Genomic DNA, 20,299 nt, shown 5'->3' with positions numbered 1-20,299 from the left:
GAGATTCTTGAGGCAACAGAGACAACCTTGTTACTACACTCCAAAAAAAGCGCAAGGGCATAGTATTTGAGCCTTCTCTCTGCCACACAACAATAATCGTCATACATCTCGTGTGCTTTCCTCCGTTATTGCAGTGCACCAGGTACTCTTCGTTCACTAAGAGCGTGCGTGTTAAGGGCATGACATTGCATTTTTGAGAGGAATGTAGTCAGCGCGCAATTTCAGAGAAAGAAAATGCAAGCAAGCCAGACGACGATTAATGCGTGACAGAAAGACTCCCCAAATACACCCTATTTTTTTAGAGTGTATGATAAGATAGCAAGGAACTGAACCTTTTGACACAGTTGCCTGTCTGGTTGGGAAAGTTGATCAGGAGTTCGAGAGCGACTCTAGCCAAATAACAGAATTTATCAGCCCGACGTTTTAGGATTCTGTTCCTTGCTCAGCGGGTTCAAAGTATAACCTCCTGAAGTATTCGTAGTGTTACCCCCGAGGAAGGAACTGAGTGGGTTCTCAAACATCAGGCTGATAAATTCTCTGTATTAGCTGGAGTCACTCTCAAAGTACTAACATAGAAAAATACTTGTTTCAGGACCCCTTCAAGATGTCCACGTAAAACGCTCAATCTATTGCTTTCCTTGGTGTCCTTCCCCCAACACTCTTAGTCGGTTCCTGGTTAAATGCTGGCTATATCCAGAAGCCAGACGATAAATGTCCGGTTTTCTGGCTACATCTAGCACTTTAAGCTGGCCCTGATTAAGAGTGTAATGTCGACAAAACAAATTAACGTCGCTTTCACATCTGGGTGGAGCTGGGCTGCTACTATAGACACCGCCAAGTCCCTCCATGTTGATGTCTTGAGCCAATCACAAAGGCCGGTCATAGTGTCCTCGTAAGCCAATCATATCAGACAAGGTGGCAGACTCGACAGTACGACAGAGTTCGATAACATTCGGGATACAGCACCCCTCACGTGTTTTCTATTGTCGTAGTGAAACAGCTTCCACTGATGCAACTGCTCTGACTAGATGCTTGCGTGCAAATCATGCACCGATACCCAGAGCTGAATGAGTCATTTAGCAGATCCTTTCAGATAACGCAGCTGCAGAGCAATCAACAAATATGCATAAGCCATAAAAAAAAAAAGGAAAATCCCTCTTACCATTAATGTTGGTGCTGATGCCAGGTTGCCTCCAATGGCTGAGAAGTTGAAAGGAGAAATAGCTGTTGTAAAACCCTGAAAACAAGCACCACATTGCACTATTTCACTAAGACCCTGCGGTACTCCATCGTAGGAACACCTCACACCGCCAGCCAATGATCGCGACTATTCAAGTTTCCAAGATCACATGATGGCTCAGGCCTCCATTCTAGCCTATCTAGACTTCCGCTCCATTCAATTTCATTTTTGTTATTTGTTTCAATACCCTAGCAGCCTTAGCGGGCATTCTATAGTGGGGAGGATTCAACCGAACACATACGTGAGATTTCAAAACCATAAAACCCGAACAGTACAAATAGGAACAAAGAAAGCACAAACAATAAACAATAATGGATGGAGTGTCAAAAAAGAAAAAAGAATAGCACTTCCATGTACTCAAATTAAAGGCAGCAGGTAAATAGTAGTCTCAGCATTTGGGCACACATAAAGGTTCGGTGGCTTATTGCAAAACAATGACTAATTGCGCTATTGGAATCTGTAGGCAGTGACACTTTTTTTTTCTTGCTTTAAGGGAGATGTGGGTCTTGAAACAAATTTTTTATTAGTTGAGCTAACTGAATGAAATTTAATACACTTATTCAGTTCTTTCTGCAGATTCCAAATCTTCAAGTAGATGTTTATTATCTGCATTAGAACAAAAGGTATGCAATTTTTTAGAGCATATTTCTTAGGGTACTTTTTGGCAACCTTGCTTTGTCAAACACAAAAGCAAAATATGTGGCAAGATTGCCAGAGAGCTTGTCTAGCCGATGATGCTAATTTGATTGTTTTCATTGAACTTCGAATGCAAAATAAATGGACGCAAATACGCGTGAAAAATTTTTGCTTCATATACTTCACGATTATCGAGAATTATCATGTGGTAAACAATGTTATAAGAAAATAAATAGCATGATCGGCTAGATCAGCTTTCTGGCAATCTTGTCACATACTTTGCTTTTGTGTTTGACAAAAGAAGTTGGCAAAAATTCCCGTAAGAATTGTGCTAGAAAACGCTGCAGAACTAGCATATCTTTTGTTCTAATGTAGCTATTCAAAATCTACTCAGAGATTTGGAATCTGCAGAAAAAAACTGAATAAGTGTATTAAATTTCATTCCGTTCACACAACTATTCAAAACACACTTTTCAAGACCCACATCTCCCCTTAAGCTAGCTGCCAGACATGAAACTGCATTTTCCAGGTTCATATTATCCACTAACATCTTGACTGTTCAAATCTGCATCTTCTTTTTTACCACCATTCAATGCATTACAAAACACTATCAATTTCATCCACTCAATCTCTGGCTTGCATTAGACTTCACAAGCAGCACTGGGAGACTTGAGGCACACAACAAAGGCCACTTAAGACCACAGCAGAAATGTAAAGGATCATCACTTCTTGGGAAAAAAAAAAAACATCTGTTAACATTCAAGCCACCATAACTGCAGCTTTTCTTCTACTTCTTGAAGCAAACATGCCACAGCTGAGATGGCTATATTGCTATCTATTTTATTGCCAATATTTTATTTAAAGGGGCCCTGCAACACCTTTCTGAGTTATAATGGAATAGTCTCATTATTAAGGGGTATGACTCTTCACGAGTCATATGCCGCAAAAATTTTTTGAATCCGTCAAGTCTAAGTGGTGTTACCAAATTATAGAAATCACGTTTCGCAGCTTTCTCCCTCCACTCAACGCCGCCAACGCGCGGAAAGCTGCGCGGGGCGTGGAGGGAGGGAGCACGGAGGTGTGAGGCTCTGCTCAAGAGTTACGTCAACGCCGGCGGATTATCTTTCTTCATTTTTTTCTCTTTGATGTCTGGGCGCAACCACGTGGTCTGTGGCGCCACTTCCGGTCGGCTTGCGTGGTGCTCGTCGAGCGGAGCCCATCGCACCGTTTATCGCGCGTGCTTGAAAACTGCAAGTCGGTTTGGTAATGTTGGGTGTGCACCTCGAACTGCCGTAGTGTTTTCATCGCTCTGCCAACCATGGACGCAAACCTGCGCGCGCGTTTGGAACGAATGACAGCTGAGATGGGTTTCGACCCACACTCCGATACACCACCTCGTAAGACGGCACTGGCAGACGACGACCCGAACTGCCGCCGTCACCGGACGCAGGAGTCGACGGTATGCAATGTAAACACTACTCGATGTGAATGTGGACTTCAAGCCTTGAGCACGCTCGCTTGGCGCTGCTGCTATAAACTAAAGACTAGAAGAAAGGATCGTGGGGCATCGGGCCGGCGCGGACCCATCCCCTGGCTGTGTGCAGCTACCGTGAAAATGCGAGTCTGCTTGGTTGCTGTGTCGCGGTTTCTCGGGAACCTGAGACTATGGGGAGGATACGCCGAGGTACAGCTCGATGACATACTGAACAGACAGCGAACGGGACTCTCGCCATACAGCGAACACAGGTATCCTAAGCTAGCCGGCGCCAGCATTGTTATTGGAGAAATGCTGCACCCCTGCCTCGGTCGGTCGTGAGAACGTGCCGACGATGCAGTTTCCAGCTGACGAGGCAACACTCGAACGGCTGCCACTCTCAACGGCAACCGGCGATGGTCAAAAGCACAGAAATATTCACGATTTCAGCACTGCACATGGTGAAGAAAACGCAACCACGCAACTACGAGCAGACGAGCTGTCGGTGAGACCGGAAGTGCTAATATTAATGTATGTTCGGTGTTTTTAACGGCATAACATAATATAAACATAAATATTATCTACTTATTGAACTAAAAATTAACAACGAAAGTAATATAATGAGGGTGTTGTCATGATTATAACATCAGCCAATGGTGGAACTGCCGACAATCGCGTCATATTTTGCGGACTAATACATCATTTGTCGAGAGAAGAGGTAGCGATTTTCAGCTGACTTTGAGAATTTATTGTAAATTCCAGGCCGTGCGCTTCGCTATAATATTTGGCTCGCGTGTTCTCGGGAGCCTCGACTACCGACTGGCAGCGCTTTTTGAGCATGCTCAAAAAGTGTTCCAGGGCCCCTTTAAAGAGAGTCCTGCTTGATTTCAGACCACATCTAAATTCATATGAGCACTTTAATTAATCGGGTGTTCACAGGAACAGTTTCAATTCTGGGCCATTGTCTGGCAGAGCAATATTTGACACGAGTGTTAACAACTGAGGGACATGAAACCCTTGTTAAGAGCTTCTTCCAATGAAGTTATCCAGATACAGATGTCTTAGCATTCTCTACAGTCGTTTCATTGCTTTAAAATTACGAAACGATGCTCAGATACGGGGACCACTAACTGTTGTCATCTATAAATGTGTTCATTTATTACCTGCCCATGCAAGATTCGCCAACGGTAGTAGATATTTCAAAACATTTTACAAAATACATGTGGTAGCATCACATTGTACACGTCTTCTTACCTCAAGCCCACGCTGTCGGTAGTGGTTCACCGTGACTTTGGGGTCAGTAGAGATGGGCTCGTACTTTGTGAGCTCCTGGAATGCAGGATTGAAGTTTGCACATGGAGACTACAGCTTCAAGAGTTCAAATGGAGACAACAAAAACTGCATCTCCTTATCAAAGGTTCAAAAAGGATGAAAACCTCCACTAGCATCTCTCACAGCAAACCATGCTGCCTCTATAGTGAACGGTCAATGTGTACTGTAAACATGCGACCTCGGGCGAAGCCCGAGTGAAGTGCACTTTTTTTTGCACATGTGAAACGTAGTAACTAATGAAATATTACCGCTGTTGGGACAGTACAAAAAGCACGTTTTAATGCAATGACTGATATTTCTTGTGCACGCTCGAGTTCACTCAAGTTAAGTAGAGACGGCGTGCCTTAAAATAATGTCAGCATAGATTATAAAATTTTTATATGCCCTTTAGGCAATGAAAAACTCACTTTGGCAAAGTAGGCGTTAAACCGCAGAAAATCCGCAAGTTCTGCTGCAGAGTCGATCTCCGCCTGGAAGACGGTCTTTCCCTGAAAAGTGAAGAAGAGCAATGCAAAATAAAGATTAAAACCCGGCACTGCAAACAGCTAGGTAATTAATACAATGGTGAACCTGCACTATAGAAGTTTAAAGGGCTAGTGAACAAAAAAAAAAGTCCCGTTGACACCTATCCAAGACAGCACGCAGAGATGCTCAGATAGCTCCAGGTGCTGCCATTTCAGGGGCTTTCTGGATTGTGCTACAGTCAAAACCCGCGATAACGAAATCCCGAGGGTACGAAATTCTCACCGCAACGAAATATTTTCGGAGCACCTGCAAACGCCCATAGGAGTCAATGCATTTCGTAACTCGCGACTACAAAAGATATTCACACCGCAGTCCCTCATTAACGAAATTTTTGAAACACGAGTGCGCATCTACTCTCGCAACATTACCTACATTCGAAAACTGCTGAAATGTATTCATGCTACAATTAAACTGTGCGAAAATATTGCTACAGCGATAGCTTCAAAGCCAATAGCTATCGCTATAGCCAAGCACAGCGAAGCTGTGCTTGTCGGCTTTGTGCGCACATGGTCGCGTGTGTGGAGCCAATTGTGGAGCGTTTGCTTGGTCGCTTGGTGGCTTGGTGCAATTCCCGATGGCCTCAGCGTCCATCAGTTCGTATGCTCGGACGAAGGCGTCGTGGTGCACGAGGAAGTGACTGATGAAGCCATCGTCAGTAGCGTGTGCGTGGGCGATCCCGATGAGCAACGACCGGAGCAGCCAGAGAAAACAACAAGCCCGCAGGATGAGCTGAATGCATTTCTACACAATTCGCTCGTTTTTCGGCGAGCACGACGACGACGTGGCGATGCACCATTTCTTACAGTGTGAGTCGAGAGGCATGAAATTGCTGCATGGTAAGGCCCGCCAAAGCAAACTTACCGACTTTTGGAAATAAAATGTGTTTTTTGTAAATTCCATGTCTTTTCTGCTGCATTTTCGCACAAACGAAATTCCCGCAAGAGCGAAATTTTGTGCTTTCCCCGCCGATTTCGTTATTGCGGGTTTCAACTGTAGATGCTTTACAGACCACATTCATCACATTCCAAGGCCACAAAGCTTGTCTGGGCACCAGACAGACAATGGCACAAAGCAAATGCAAATCATTCGCTAGGATTTGCAAGTAAGAGAAGCAGACAAAGGCTAACGATGTCAACGGGAGTGGTGTGAGCACGGTATTATCATACTGTGACTGTTTGGGCTAATTACAGTAATATCTACTAGTTAACTCGAACTCGCATATCTCGAAGAAAAAACGGCTAAGTCGAAACTTTTTCGGTTTTTACTACTTTGAGTCAGAGAGGTATTACTGTTGTATGGTATGTTTTTTTAACCGTATATTTCTTAGTGCAGGTCATTGAAAAAGAAAGTATCATATGCCTTTTTTCCTTCTTCATGCACTTGCACTAAACGAATCGGTTTGTAACAAGGTAGTATCCCACATGATCAATGCCATCTCCCGTGTTTCATAACGATTGCTAAGAGCAGTAGCTCACAAAATAAATCAAATTCATTATTTTCTGGCGATTCCTGCACCAAAACGATATTAAGTTTGTCACTTAATGCCCGAGTATAATTCGAGTTGAATATTTTAGCGACAAAAATTTTATTCGGTGTCCTTCAACCACAAAGTCAATACAACAACCATAACGCAGCTCCAGCATTCTGGCATTTCACTACAATAAAGTCGCAAGAGCTGGCAGGTACGTCTTAGCCAATATAAGTTCTTGAACTTATTTAGCACTAGAGTAACTTGTGCTGCATGCAACCGTTAGCAGAACCACTAAACTGAGGTGAAAGCTGAGGAGAGTTGCTTGTTCGGCAAGTTGGTACATGGTTGCACTCGTAGAAAGCCACTAGAATGTGGAAATACAAAAAAAAATGAGAGGCAGAAAATGGAGACAGTGACACAGAGGTGGCTTACTAACAGATTACATCTACAGTAGAACCCCGCTGACACGTTCTTGAGGGCACCCTAAGAAATAAACGTAAGAGCCGGGAAACACAAGAGCTGAGGAACCCGAAAAAACGAAAAAAATGTTTAGTGGTACAGAATTTAATTTCAATGCTTACGTTTGAAACAACCGTGCAGCGTTGCCTGGTGCGTTTCCTCACGCTTGAGAAGCACGAAAAGTTTTTTGAGCATGTGCAGTGCCTTATCCTTTTACTAAATATTGTGCCCGCACAGCCGATACTTGGCAAGCGATCACTTTTAGCGATACCTTCGCGAGATTGTTGCTATATGCGTTGGCGTCTCCGAGCAATAATGTAGCACTGTTCGCATAGTGTCGGGCCACCGCGGCTCATCATAGACGGTCGAATGGCTCGTGAAAGTGAAAGTACCCCCGAAAGCTGTCATCGAAGAAAATGACCCCTGATCGACCAACTGCTAAACTTCGTCACTGGTGCACTCATTGGCTCACTCAGCCACGATCTAGTCGACGGACAGAACCGCAGAGCTGAGAACAGTGTCATCCACGGAAATGTAATCAATATGTGCGATTCTTCTGGCACTAAAAGTTGTAGGAGTGAAAGAACTAAGCACATGCAACATGACCAGCGCGACGAGTCTGACCGCGAACCGCGCAATCTCCTCCGAACATGCCTCCAACAAATAACGATGACGATTCATTTTCAAAAGTGCGCTTAGTTAACACAGACACAGAACGAAATAAATACAGGACATAAGGCAACAAGGGCAACCTTATAAGCTCTCATCAACGATGACAAGCCCCCGCCAATGCGACGGCGGAAATACGCCGATCTTGCAGGCCTTACTTTCACGAGCACTGAAAACGAGTTTAAGGTGGCGGCCCCGCCCCATTATAGTTTCATTCTGAGCCACCGGAAGACGCCACCAAGTCACGTTTGGAAAAAAGGGAGAAAATTCGCTCTGCACCGTCGCAGGCGAAGAGCCTGTCCCTGCTGCAACTAATCCATTCTTTTCAGGGGCGCCGCTGCTTCCACAATCTCCTTTGACACGTTTCAAATGTGCGTGACAACGCCCCCCCCCCCCCCCCCCCCCGAAAAGTAAAGCGTGGCCCAGCGGGCCTTTGTACTCCCGTGCCGCTGTACAGAAAAGAGGTGCTTCTCTCTCTCCTAGAAACGTATGACCAGAGTCCTTCGTATAACTATTTACAATAGAGAGGTTGGGCGCTGAGCCATGCTGCCGCAAGGGTTGTTGGAAATAATGGTTCGGTTTCTGAACCGACTCTTTCTCTCCCTCTCTAAAAAAGAGAAGACTGCTCGTTTGTGCGAGAAAGTTCGTCAGTGGCCTTGAACACCGGCAGTGTTGGGTCGCGTCAAACAGCCCCGACCTTTAGAGATTTCTCCACTGTCACCAGCTTTGGTTCGGCTGTGAATATTCGAATCCTCTTAGACAAATGCATAAGGGACCTTGCGACTTTTATTGGGATAGATATTTCCCACACCCCCTGCGCACTTGCCGGGCTTTCGCAAATGCGACGGCGCAGCTGTCAGTACCTGATCAGTTCGCGCACATGGCACTGCAGATCTTTTGATTCCGCAGCACAGTGGTGTGGGAAACGAAGCGATCACACAAAACGGTTGCTGTAGGAAATTCGCACGCACTCACCGATGCGAGCACTCATAGCGCCAGCATATGTGATGACCATCGCGAAAGCTCACGCGCAGCCTTTTTTTTTTTACGTTTCGCCGACAGACATTTTTGAGATGCGACAGAAGCCCCGCAGCACGCAACTTAGCGCAAGGGTTTCAAAAAGGGTGCCCGCGGCTTCGCACAGAATACATTTTTGTTACTTTGCTAAAGTAACGCCAGCTCTGTTAGCCAGCTAAAGTAACGCCAGCTCAGTGCTCCATTACGAATATTACGCTTCCCGATACTGTAGATCGCATGGGAATACGTGGTACTTCACAGTAGCGTCTTTTCACACGTTCGAGTTGCACAGCGGCACGAAACAGCTTCGCGTCATCACACCGCTAGAAAAAACCGTCTGCCACACACGCGCGCACCAAAAAACCGTACTCAGGCGCAGGAAACATGAGCCAAGCTGCTCACACGTGCGGTCACACACAAGAAAGACACGAGAAAGCACACGAAAATGCACATGGACACGCATAAATCCTGAGGCGACCACATAGTAACACGAGCCGGCGTCTGCCTTGAGGACCGTGCTAGTGGCGCCCTCACCCAAAACAGCTGCCGCTCAGCCAACCCGCGCTCGCCCATTGACGGCGACGCGACGGAGCAGGCCGCACCTGTTTTTTTTTTATGTAGCGGCCATGCCTATACGTTGGATCCTATGGAAGCTATGGCGGTGTCGGCGGAAAACGCCGTAAAACTCAGGAAAACGCATCAGTGAGGAACGTAACAGCAGGGTTCTACTGAATATCAAAAAACCCCTCTTTCTCAGTCGGTAAAGAAAATGTGCAAATGTACCATAGCTAAACCACTGTGCTCATTTTATCTATGCAAGTCACCAATGTTCAAGAGATTTACATTCTTTCTTGATGAAAAACACAAGAGTGCTAACACATTTTTCAGGGCCGATTTGTTCAGTTGTAAGCCAACTCTGCATCACTACCTCTGTGTCACTGCATCTGCTTTCTGCCTATCAGTTTTTCTTTATTTCCCCGTTTTACTGGTTCTCTTCGAGTGTAACGAGCTGAAAGCGACAAGACGAATTTGACTTGGCACCCACCTGTCCGAGCATGGTGGCAGCGTTCAGCTTGTACCGGTACTTGTTGCCCACCAGGTCGGCCGCCCGGAGGAACAGTTTGACTTTATCGTTGAGTGGCTTGGCCTCCCACTCTTCCCGGGCCTTGAGGCTGACGTTGATTGCATCTTGGATCGTCTCCTGCAAACAAGTTACATGTGGACAAAGCCAGATGAATAATAATAATAATAATAATAATGCCTTTTATTCCTTCAAATAAAGCAGTACATGCGGCTAGGCCTGTCAAAGCCAATTGGTGGCTTGAGTGGCAGACAGCAAAACAAACCGAGCGCGATACAAGGTTGTAGTACATGGCATAAGAGCGATGATAGGACAAAAAACAACGTGGATATTAGAAGCAACAGGGCATACAAGCGATAGTTATCAGCAATATATAATAATTACAGAAATTGAATGTGAACAAAAAACAGAAATACAGCCAAAGTTTCTTAAGTAAAGTACCACACTAGATGATTGTCCAGCAGCATGCTTGCAAATGAGTGCATATGAAATAACACCTGACATGACATGCATTACAATTATCGACAGATACGCCGTAGCAGTTTCTTTGATTTGTATTTTGTTTTTATGCGAAAAATGCTGGGGCTAGTACTACATTGAAATAAGTTGGAACATAATGGGCTCGTATTCTAGTTCCATACCTTGTTGAACACCGCGGTCTCCTGTAACGGACTTTGGGCCTTAATAAAGTTAAATGCGAGTTGAAACAACAAAATCACTTAGCAATGGTACATCTCCACATACACGCTTACACAAGCTAAAGAGCCTTTGGCCTCAACAAGCTCAAGGAATAGTGTCTTCGCGAACACGCAGATGCTATTTTCAATACATAATCACACACTTATATGACGAAACAGTAGGTCCATAAGATTTGGAAGGCGAAGGGTGGTTGTAAGCACTGGCTGTAAAAGGTAAGGTGTGGGAGCGGGCTAGTTGGTATTCTATAATGCTAAAACTTTAGCGCAAGAAGCGCAAAAAGGTAATGTGTCAGTGAAATTTGTTGGGTTGGAGACGTTACTTAAAAGACCGGAGTGCAAGAACAGATGCTGGTACCAATAGTTTGTAAAAATGTATCAAGTATGCAGCCATGACAAGGCTTCAGTACAAATGTCAGCGATTTATGACACATCTGAACATGCATGTCAATGCCACTGGATAATAAAGCCATGCATCAGCAAGATAAGATAAAAGTCTTCTCATTTGTGATTGTGATAAGTCTGATAGTGGCTACAAATTGTCACCCGTATTGATATTTAATCTTAATTATGAAACGTTGACTTGAAGAGGGCTTACCTTAGATGCCCAGTAGTACTTTGCCACCTTTTTTGAATGATCAAAAGGCTGCAAAAGAAAAGAAAAAGCAGGAAGGAAGGCGAAATCAGGCTTGGCAGTTGAAAGACAAAATGATGTAAAGTGTCATTCACCCCATTAGAATCAAATTAGCAAAAGTCTACCATATCCCGTGAAGGGCAGGAAGTACACATACGAGCTAGAACTGCTTAATACTCTAGACGAGTGAGACAACGAAGTCCACACGTCGGTTCAACGTACCGCAGTGTGGTAACGTGCTTCCGAGGTCCTGATCTCCCTGCCGCCAACAACGATGGGCACTTCGGTGCAAGTGTCCTTGAGCTCGTTGAGAGCGTCCTGCAGCGCCTGTCGCTCTTTGCTTCCTGGCAGATAGGACAGCATGGGTTCGTTGGCCACGCTGAATTCGTCGACATGCTGGGCAAACGTCAGTGAGCGCACCCTGCACGTAAACGCGGAACGTTCAGACTCGCCAACGAATTTTCGGACTTGCATTGCAGCAAATTGCTGTCAGAGTGGCAGGACATCAACCCCATGACTTGGTGCTCAGCAGCACGTACCGTGCCGCGGTCACTTAACCACCACAGTTCAGTTAAGAAAGGAATCGAACGTGCAAAGATGCGACATAGTGCAGACGATGGAAAAAGCTCTGCTCCTGTCGGCTTCACAATATTTCGACTTTTGCGCTATTCAAATCCCTTTCTAAATGTACAGTAACCAGGCTACTGAACCAAACAGCAAATGCTCAAAAACATGCATAAAGACAAACTAATAAATCAGCTGCCTGCATATACAGATTACGCTAGCTTCAACCCAAGATTGGTGCAGGTCATTGCAAAACTTCATGCACTTTTTCGGCTAGTATTAGGGTATCTTCACAGCAACATTAATGCACACTTTCCTTGTTTGCAGTTGCAGTAGATTTTGACAACAAATTCACCACGTGCAGCTGTGCCCCTTTCCTTTCCTTCTTCACCTTGCTGCAGTGCTCTTGGAATAAAACATGTCCCTTTAGTGTGAAGCAATGCACATACTTTTTTATCTACAGTCTTCGGTTGGTGGCACACTGGTGCAATACTGGCTGGAACATTTGCATCGGAGTCGACATCATTTTTGGTGGCCACATTTGTAGTCCCATGACGTGGTTATCTCGAGCAGTTGCGAACAGCTGTTACACTTATCAAGTTTGAATGTTTGTGTTTAGCTCCTTGAGCACTGCACTCGGACAAGTTAGGTGACACCACCAGTTTCTCCTGACATGAAGTTATTGCACAAGCGAAGAACGGCAGTAGGTGAAGAGAGTGCTGATGAAGATTTTGGCATTTTCACAAATTTAAGCAGAAAAAATTCGGCATTCGACAGTGCCAAGTAGATCTCCTAATAACAGAGCTGCCTAAAGATATAGCATTGCACACATACTGAAGTGACAGCTTTAGAAATGCAAGACACTGTTGATGGCAAATGATTGTGCTTTTGGTAACTATGACAAGAGTGCAACTATAATTCTCACACAGTTTGGAATCATCAGAGGGCACAAAAGGCACGCAGCACTGCATTTATTTTTTGTGTCATTTCAAACATGTGTTTAGTGAAAAAATATATAATTTACAATAAACAATGCAATATTCAAATATCACACCATACATTTAACAATGAACAATGGGAGCTCCAGCAAGGGATTAATGAAACATTTCGGCCTTCACTACCGATTTCCCCTTAACTTTCTACACACACAGGCCTCGTTGCTCTGCAGACAAGAAACATGAAGCACTGACGCTGGCAAATATATGTCCCATGCGTGACGAGTGACTGCTGGATAAGAGAGAGAGAACATTCCTCAGACATATGTGCCAGCGCAGAACTCAAACCATTCGTCATTCATACTGATGTTGGGCACGTCATGACACACTGCTTTGCGCAGCTTGCTTACGCACAGCGTTTGGCTCCGAAGCAGTTTCAGTTTCGGCAGCCTGCCATCCGACACTCTAAGACACTTGCTAGCTTTAGCACGTATTGCATCATTTCTTTGCAATGCGGTGTGGACAACGGTTGACGGCGTCTTTTAGTTAGCAGCGAACACGCAGCAACGCAGGTGCAGATATTCGTGGTTAAAATAAGAATTTGCGGCTCGCAACGCCACAAGGTCGTTAATTAACGTACAGCGCTGCGTGCGCTTTCGATCGTTAGGCAAAGTTTGCATATGGCCGGTCAACTTTAACTCCATCAGCTACGTTACGTTTCGTACAGAGAAGGGTGACGATCTAGATTAGTAACACAAATTGTGGATCACACGCAATCGTCGTAGGATAAAATATCAAAAGTAGCGTGCATATATATACAAGAGTGCGAGAAAAAAGCGGCTATGTGAGATCTGTGCGAGACGCACAGCGGTATGCCCGATTAGACTACTGCCGGCATTGCGCAATTCAACGAGCACTCGACGCATTCTCCAGATATTGCCACACACGAGGTGCGATCACGCGTTTGAACGGCTCGCCGCCGGCCGGGTTCTTGCTTCACGCTACGTTGCATGCGATCACACAATCAAGCCACGCGATACAGAAAATCAATCAACCAGTGCGGACCCTCCCGGGCCGTTGACACGAAGTACCACGTGGGCACAGCTTTGCGAAACCCGCTCGAGAAACTGCAAGCATAGGCTTATAATACTTGGCCGAAACATGTTGTTTTGCCCCCGTGGAGCGTCGAAGCTCACCTCGATGCACAGGCCAGTTGTAACCGCTTGTGTGTTTTCGTTAGCCGGTGGATCCGACATCGCTGGAGAACGGTGGATGCCATCGTTAAATGAACGGGCGGAAGCGAGCCAGCGTCGGAAGCACTCTTGAGTACGCCTGCAGCTGACTGCAACAGCTACAGGACGAGTGACGGCACGAATTCGTCTGCTTTTAGAGCAAGCCTCGTTTCCGCTCACGTTTACGGTGCGCTCGAGAAAGTAGCGCCACAACTTGATACATTTTTCGTCGTAAATAAAACACGCACGCCCCAACTACCTCAACAGTGCATGATATCTAATAGCTGTCGTTCGTTGTGATAACAGTAAGTTTAACTATGCCACAAAAACTTGCTTGAACTTTTCCACGCCAAGGTCATTCTCCGCTGTGTTACTCCGCCTTTCAGCAGCCGCGCGGCGTTGGGGAGCAGCTTTATTGAAACGTTGAGGGCTTTCGCAGAACATCTGTAACTTTATTCTTTACTTCAGTTTTACGCCATATGCACCACGATGTCGTTTATGACATTGCTATTTCGCCCATGTGCACGTAGGACTTTATAAGCGCCTGTCGCTATGCGTACGCGTTCGTGCTAGTTGCGGTGATTGATCGTCTCTTTTGGTGACACAAATCGTCTTTTATCTTCGCGGGAAAATACGAAAACGACTGAAACAAACATGGAAGTTCGTACTACAAGTATCGTAATTAGTTTTACTGAAGACGCGCCCGGTCTGTCGGGCTGCCAACGCTCTCCAAATATACTAATCAGAGCGCGGGAACATTTGAAACAGTTGCATCTGGTTAATCAGCTCCAGGCAGCTGACCGTTCCTAAACTTACTCACCATACCTAACATCGTAACCCCGTTGACAAACAGCACGTTCCTCAAAGACTAAGCATAGCAGCGCCAGATTCCCTTGGGGTACATTCGCAATTCTATTTTCATTTTTGTTTTACAAAATATCGTGTTATGCACTGAAGCACAACGGTTAACTGGAATGTCTGCGTGCATGAGACATTTTAGGTATCCGGTATCTCGAACTGGTGTCCCTCAAAATATTTGTCCAAAGTGGATCTTTGCGAACCACAATTCGTGAATAGCAAGACGCGTATAAGTAATTAATTATTTTTTAAAAATCTTACCTGAATATGCATTTGGGTCTCTTACGCAGGTAGTGTCCGCTCAAGGGCTACAACTGTGATATTTTTTAGCAGTGATTTTTACTTTTAATTCTGTACTGTCTTTAAAAAAAAAAAACATTCGGAACATAGGAGGTGTTTCTGCTAATTCTCCAAAAAAATATTTAACAGCTAGGGGATTTTCGAGGAAAGAAAAAGAGCGTGACTTTGAAAGTAAACTGTCGGATACTGCGAACTTCCATAATTACTACAGTCAAGTTAATTGCTAGTTAGATGACTGATATTTTATAAGCAGTTGGAAGGCGTGTCTACCAGAACGAAGTTTTCAAAGTTCAAAGTTTTGATATATCAATCCTCAATGTGCGCGACGAAATGCGGGTGTTTTATAATTTTGTGCTTCAGTACGCTCAACTACATTTGTTACAAATGTGACTCAAGTATATATCATATTGTTTGATGGCTCACAGCCAAGAAATCCGCGTCACCCCCAGCTTTCACTCCAAGTTGATATGTGTTGCAAATTCGCCGGCGACTGTTCGTCACTTTCAGTATGTAACGTATACGGTAATTAATTTAAAAGGTAAATAGTAATCGCTATCGAATTACTTACTAATTATATCGATCTTAATGTTTGCGAAACGTCGTCCACACCTAACAGGCATTAAGCTTCAGTAAATTTGCTCCTTCCTCGAGAAGGGTGTGTTAATTTTTTTTTTTTTTTAATGTTCTCTGCGACATCTCGTATAACTGCAGTCGAAAAAGACTCTGAAGGTGCTGCGGTGCACATGCACTCGGGCGCTGCGAGTGCCACCTGCATGTATTTTCCATGGAAAGTTACTCGCTCGCGCGAAGCGGGGTAGCCGCCCTCTCCCCAGAGACCTCTCCCCCTAAGTGCGTTTTGTGGCACCCCTGCTTGCGGAAGGGCAGCAGTGTGACGATTCTGTCTCTCTCCTTGTCACCCTAACTCCCCCTTTCTGTACAGCTTTCGTGCAGGCCACCACAGAACCAGTAAGGTCGGGGATTATTTTAAACATTTTTGTTTGATTGCTCACGGGCCGTCGCTTTCGCGTTGCGACGCCCGGGGTAGGGCCTGCCGAAATATACACGCATCGTGGGAGAGCCTCGACTCTCTACAAAAAATTCATTTCTCCTTTGTGGCTGTTATTTTTATTTTTCTCCTCATCGGGCGCGTAAAACTTGCTTCGTGAATGAGTTGACCGCACGGTGAGGGGCTCCCAAAGTGAAAACTCCGTTGACGTCTCTGTAGCCTCACAAAGGTGGAATAAAATTAGGAGGATAATGAAGCGATAGCTTCCTTTGCACGATCAGGACGATTTTATAGCTAAGTACGCCAATTGCCATACCAACTTTATTTCAATTACTTCAAAATTTCTCACCGGCGATGCAGCTTTCATGCGGCAAACTATATACTAACTCACCGAGATTCTTTCCAAATCCCTGAAGGGGGTGTGGGCCCCCTTCAAGGAATTGTCGTCCTCGTCCGGTGGTTTTTCCCTAGCCCGGGACGTTGGACTCGATTCCCGGGCGCATTTTACCACCCCTCACCATACCCCCCCCCCCTTTTTTTTTTCTATCTGGGAAATGACCCTTCCCAGAGTCGCCAATTCTGAAAGTTTCTTTATGTTGATGGCACATACATACTTCCTTCTGACATATGCATCCACTCTTTTACTCTAAAGCGAAAACACATATTTAAATAACATTTTAACCTGGCGTCGTAGTAATTCTCTCGGTATTAAATGACTGAGTTCATGGTTTTCCATTCAAATAAGAAAGTTCTCCCACCGCAATGTTATTCCGTACCTGGTCACAATCAAACTAAAAGATATGCTCCTTTTCCTATCAACGAATGCTCTTCCTTAGTTGTTCTTGACGTGACCCTAAAATATTTTACCCATGTCACTCATTTAATTATTGAAGAAGCTAGCTTACGCAATTTGAATTTTAATCAGAACGCGTCACTATCTCAACACTCCTTGCTTTACATCATACCACGTACGCTTTTATTCGCAGTTATATTTATCGTTGGCTCACTACATGGGGCAAAATATGCCTAATTCACCTATCTCCTATTCGGCTCATACAAAACCAAGCCATTACAATTACAACATTCAGTTCATATTGAAGCAGTGCTTCCTCATTACTTCGCAGCTTCGATATAGTCCCAATTACTAGTTTAATTAAATACCAGCTTGCCACTATGCTATTAAATGCGAAGCATTTCTTAGCCAACCTTTGGCACTTTGAGTGTTTCTATCTATCTATCTATCTATCTATCTATCTATCTATCTATCTATCTATCTATCTATCTATCTATCTATCTATCTATCTATCTATCTATCTATCTATCTATCTATCTATCTATCTATCTATCTATCTATCTATCTATCTATCTATCTATCTATCTATCTATCTATCTATCTATCTATCTATCTATCTATCTATCTATCTATCTATCTATCTATCTATCTATCTATCTATCTATCTATCTATCTATCTATCTATCTATCTATCTATCTATCTATCCGCCTACGTTTGGGTGCTTTCATGATGGCCTCCTTAACTTGGTGTAGACCAAAATCGGCATGGGAGAGTAAGGGGATTCGATGAATATGACCGTCTGGTCATGACATGAATAACGTGAAAATCCTTTAGCGTACGTCGTCAAACATACCCGTTTACCACGGGCCGCGGTGTACGGGTGTATGCGCCACAGGTGATTGACAGTTTACATCTACCCAGGAACGGCGGGAACAGACATTGGTAACTTAAATGCGAGAGCGTTAAGAAAAACCGACATCGGCAGCGTTGACCCGGCGAATGGAAAGACTAAAAGTTATGGTCCCAGCGGGAATCGAACTCAAGCATTCTGCATGGCAATCAGGTATTCTACCAATAAAAATAATATCTGGGGTTTAACGTCCCAAAAACTACGATATGATTATGAGAGACGCCGTAGTGTAGGGCTCCGGAAATTTCGACCATTTGCGGTTCTTTAACGTGCACCTAAATCTAAGTACGGGGGCCTCGAACGTTTTCGCCTCCATCGAAAATGCAGCCGCCGTGGCCGGGATTCGATCCCGCGACCTTCGGGTCAACAGGCGAGGGTATTCTACCACAGAGCCACGCCAGGCCTATACACTTGTTTGGAAAACAGCCTATGAAGGCGTAATGTCGGTGCAACGTCAATTGTGGTTGTGGTCCTGGCTGCCTAATTTTACAAGAAAGCAATAAACACTACATATGTACTCCTACGCTCCATGCGTCATATCAGGTTAACGTCTGTGGTTCCATGGTGTTGACTCCGCTTTTATAGCAGTCTAAAAAACATTACATTTGTACTCCTACGATTCAACAAGCTATATTGAAGCATTGCTCGACCCCGGAGGAATACATTAACGACAGTTTCGTATGATAGTCACATGACTGCACCGTAATGTACACATAGTTTCGATAATACTGACGTATGTACTCTAACGTGAGGGCTGACGTTACGTCACACCATAAGTTACCCTTTAAATGCCAGTGTTGGCGACGTGCCTGGTAAGCCCACGATGTGCACACATCACTACACTTACAAAGACACGTCGATCCACCTCTTAACGCTTGGCTCAAAGCCATAAAATACAGCATAGAAGTACTCGCTGACTGCTTCGTATGAAACCGATTCCCACAACGCGGGGGTTCTGCCGAAATTTTTTTACTGCCTGTAATCGGACGTAATTATGAACGATATACTGCCTGTTTTTCTGCTTTATCTACTTGGAATGCATTATCATGTCATATCAAGCACTGTTCCTCAACTGTTTCATTTGAAAATAAATTATTTTCCCCCTAATTACTAGGTCTATATTGATTTCTTCCGGAATACTGTTTTGTTGATATAGTTTTCGTTTAACTTTATTTTCATGTTCCATTACAAGCAAGCTTCTTCTGCTGTGTTGCCGTTCTTCTTAACTTGCTTTCATTGATAAACCTTGGCAAGAGGTCCCTTTACAGCCTAGTGCTCACGGACCTTACTTAAATCGTAATAAATATGACTTGAAAAACAAAAATAAAAAAAAAACTCCCATTTCAAGATAATCAATACAAGACAAGCGTGTTTTCCTTTATTCTGCCTTTGCAAATCTCCTTTAAACACACGCTAAACATTGCCCCCGTGCCCCCTCTTTAGCAACCAATGGCGTAGCGAGAAATATTTTTGAGTGGTTGCTGAACGCCGCCGGTAAATAAATCAAATGAAGAGAGCCTGTACCCGAACAATATCTCAGTCATTTTCCTGCTTCAATAATGCCGAGGGGTAGTTGCCTCATTCAGTGTAATATCTACAGAAAATAGTGTGGAAAGGAGGGGTAGAGGGAGCAACGCCTCCTCTAGAAACATGCCTGCGGCGTCGCTGGCTATCCCATTGTAGCCGTCCTGCCTTGAGTTGTAGTCGCTTATCGAGAGATGGCACCACGTTCTCCCCTATTGTTTTCAATGGGGCTGACATTGTGTGACGTCGAGGGGTGTAATGTCCGCATGCGCAAATGTGTGTTGCAAGCGGCCACCGCCAGGATCGCCAGCTACTGCCCTCATTAGAAACGGTGAAGGAGGGAAAGGGTAGGGCAGGAGGTTTTTGGCTCACGCGGCAGGCATCTTTCTAGAGGAGGCGTTGGAGGGAGATATGCAATGCTCAGAAAATTTCGGGGGGTGTTTTGACACGTAAGCAGCCCCCCCCCCCCTTTTTTTTTTTACGCAAATTCTGGAATTTCAGCAGCTCGACCGGACCAACACTTCGGTACAAGCGGTTCACGTTGTTTTATTTCTGATGCTCCAGACGTCAACATACTGCTTCAAGTTACCTGCTAAATCTTGCAGCGCCGTGGCATACGCCACAGTTTGCGCGATGATCAACAATGCAGTTATTATTTAAACATATTTTAGAGCACGTTGCAACAGCAGAACTAAGTACGGCAGTACTCTAAGCACGCCATCTTTGCACCTCAAAAACTCTTAGCGTTTGAGCAGAAGTACTGGGGAAAAAAAACAAAACAAACATGTGTGTGCCAAATACACTGCAATGTCGCAACTGTCGCACGAAATTCAGGATAGAAAACTAGGCGCATTTTTTTTCTTTCTTTGTAGTTTCAGTGTGCGCCTGTTATGCAAAAAGAAAGAACACTCATATACGTAAGCAAATGGCTACTGAGAGAATC

General features: G+C 44.6%; 1 protein-coding gene across 1 annotated transcript in view; it reads right to left on the bottom strand.

Moving 5' to 3' along the window:
* Positions 1-14,137, bottom strand: part of LOC119390807 (delta-1-pyrroline-5-carboxylate dehydrogenase, mitochondrial) — a 44,569-nt gene extending 30,432 nt beyond the window's left edge. Inside the window, exons 1-7 of the mRNA XM_037658504.2 lie at positions 13,929-14,137; positions 11,456-11,654; positions 11,198-11,245; positions 9,869-10,024; positions 5,090-5,170; positions 4,605-4,679; positions 1,163-1,237 (exon numbers count right to left, since the gene is read on the bottom strand). Coding sequence (XP_037514432.1) covers positions 1,163-1,237; positions 4,605-4,679; positions 5,090-5,170; positions 9,869-10,024; positions 11,198-11,245; positions 11,456-11,654; positions 13,929-14,011 — 717 coding nt within the window. The 5' untranslated portion in view covers positions 14,012-14,137. The remainder of the gene's footprint in view (positions 1-1,162; positions 1,238-4,604; positions 4,680-5,089; positions 5,171-9,868; positions 10,025-11,197; positions 11,246-11,455; positions 11,655-13,928) is intronic.
* Between the last annotated feature and the right edge of the window lie 6,162 nt (positions 14,138-20,299).

This window comes from Rhipicephalus sanguineus, chromosome 4 (genome assembly GCF_013339695.2).
Source record: "Rhipicephalus sanguineus isolate Rsan-2018 chromosome 4, BIME_Rsan_1.4, whole genome shotgun sequence".
Lineage (NCBI taxonomy): Eukaryota > Metazoa > Arthropoda > Arachnida > Ixodida > Ixodidae > Rhipicephalus > Rhipicephalus sanguineus.
This window is presented reverse-complemented; position numbering and strand designations above follow the sequence as displayed.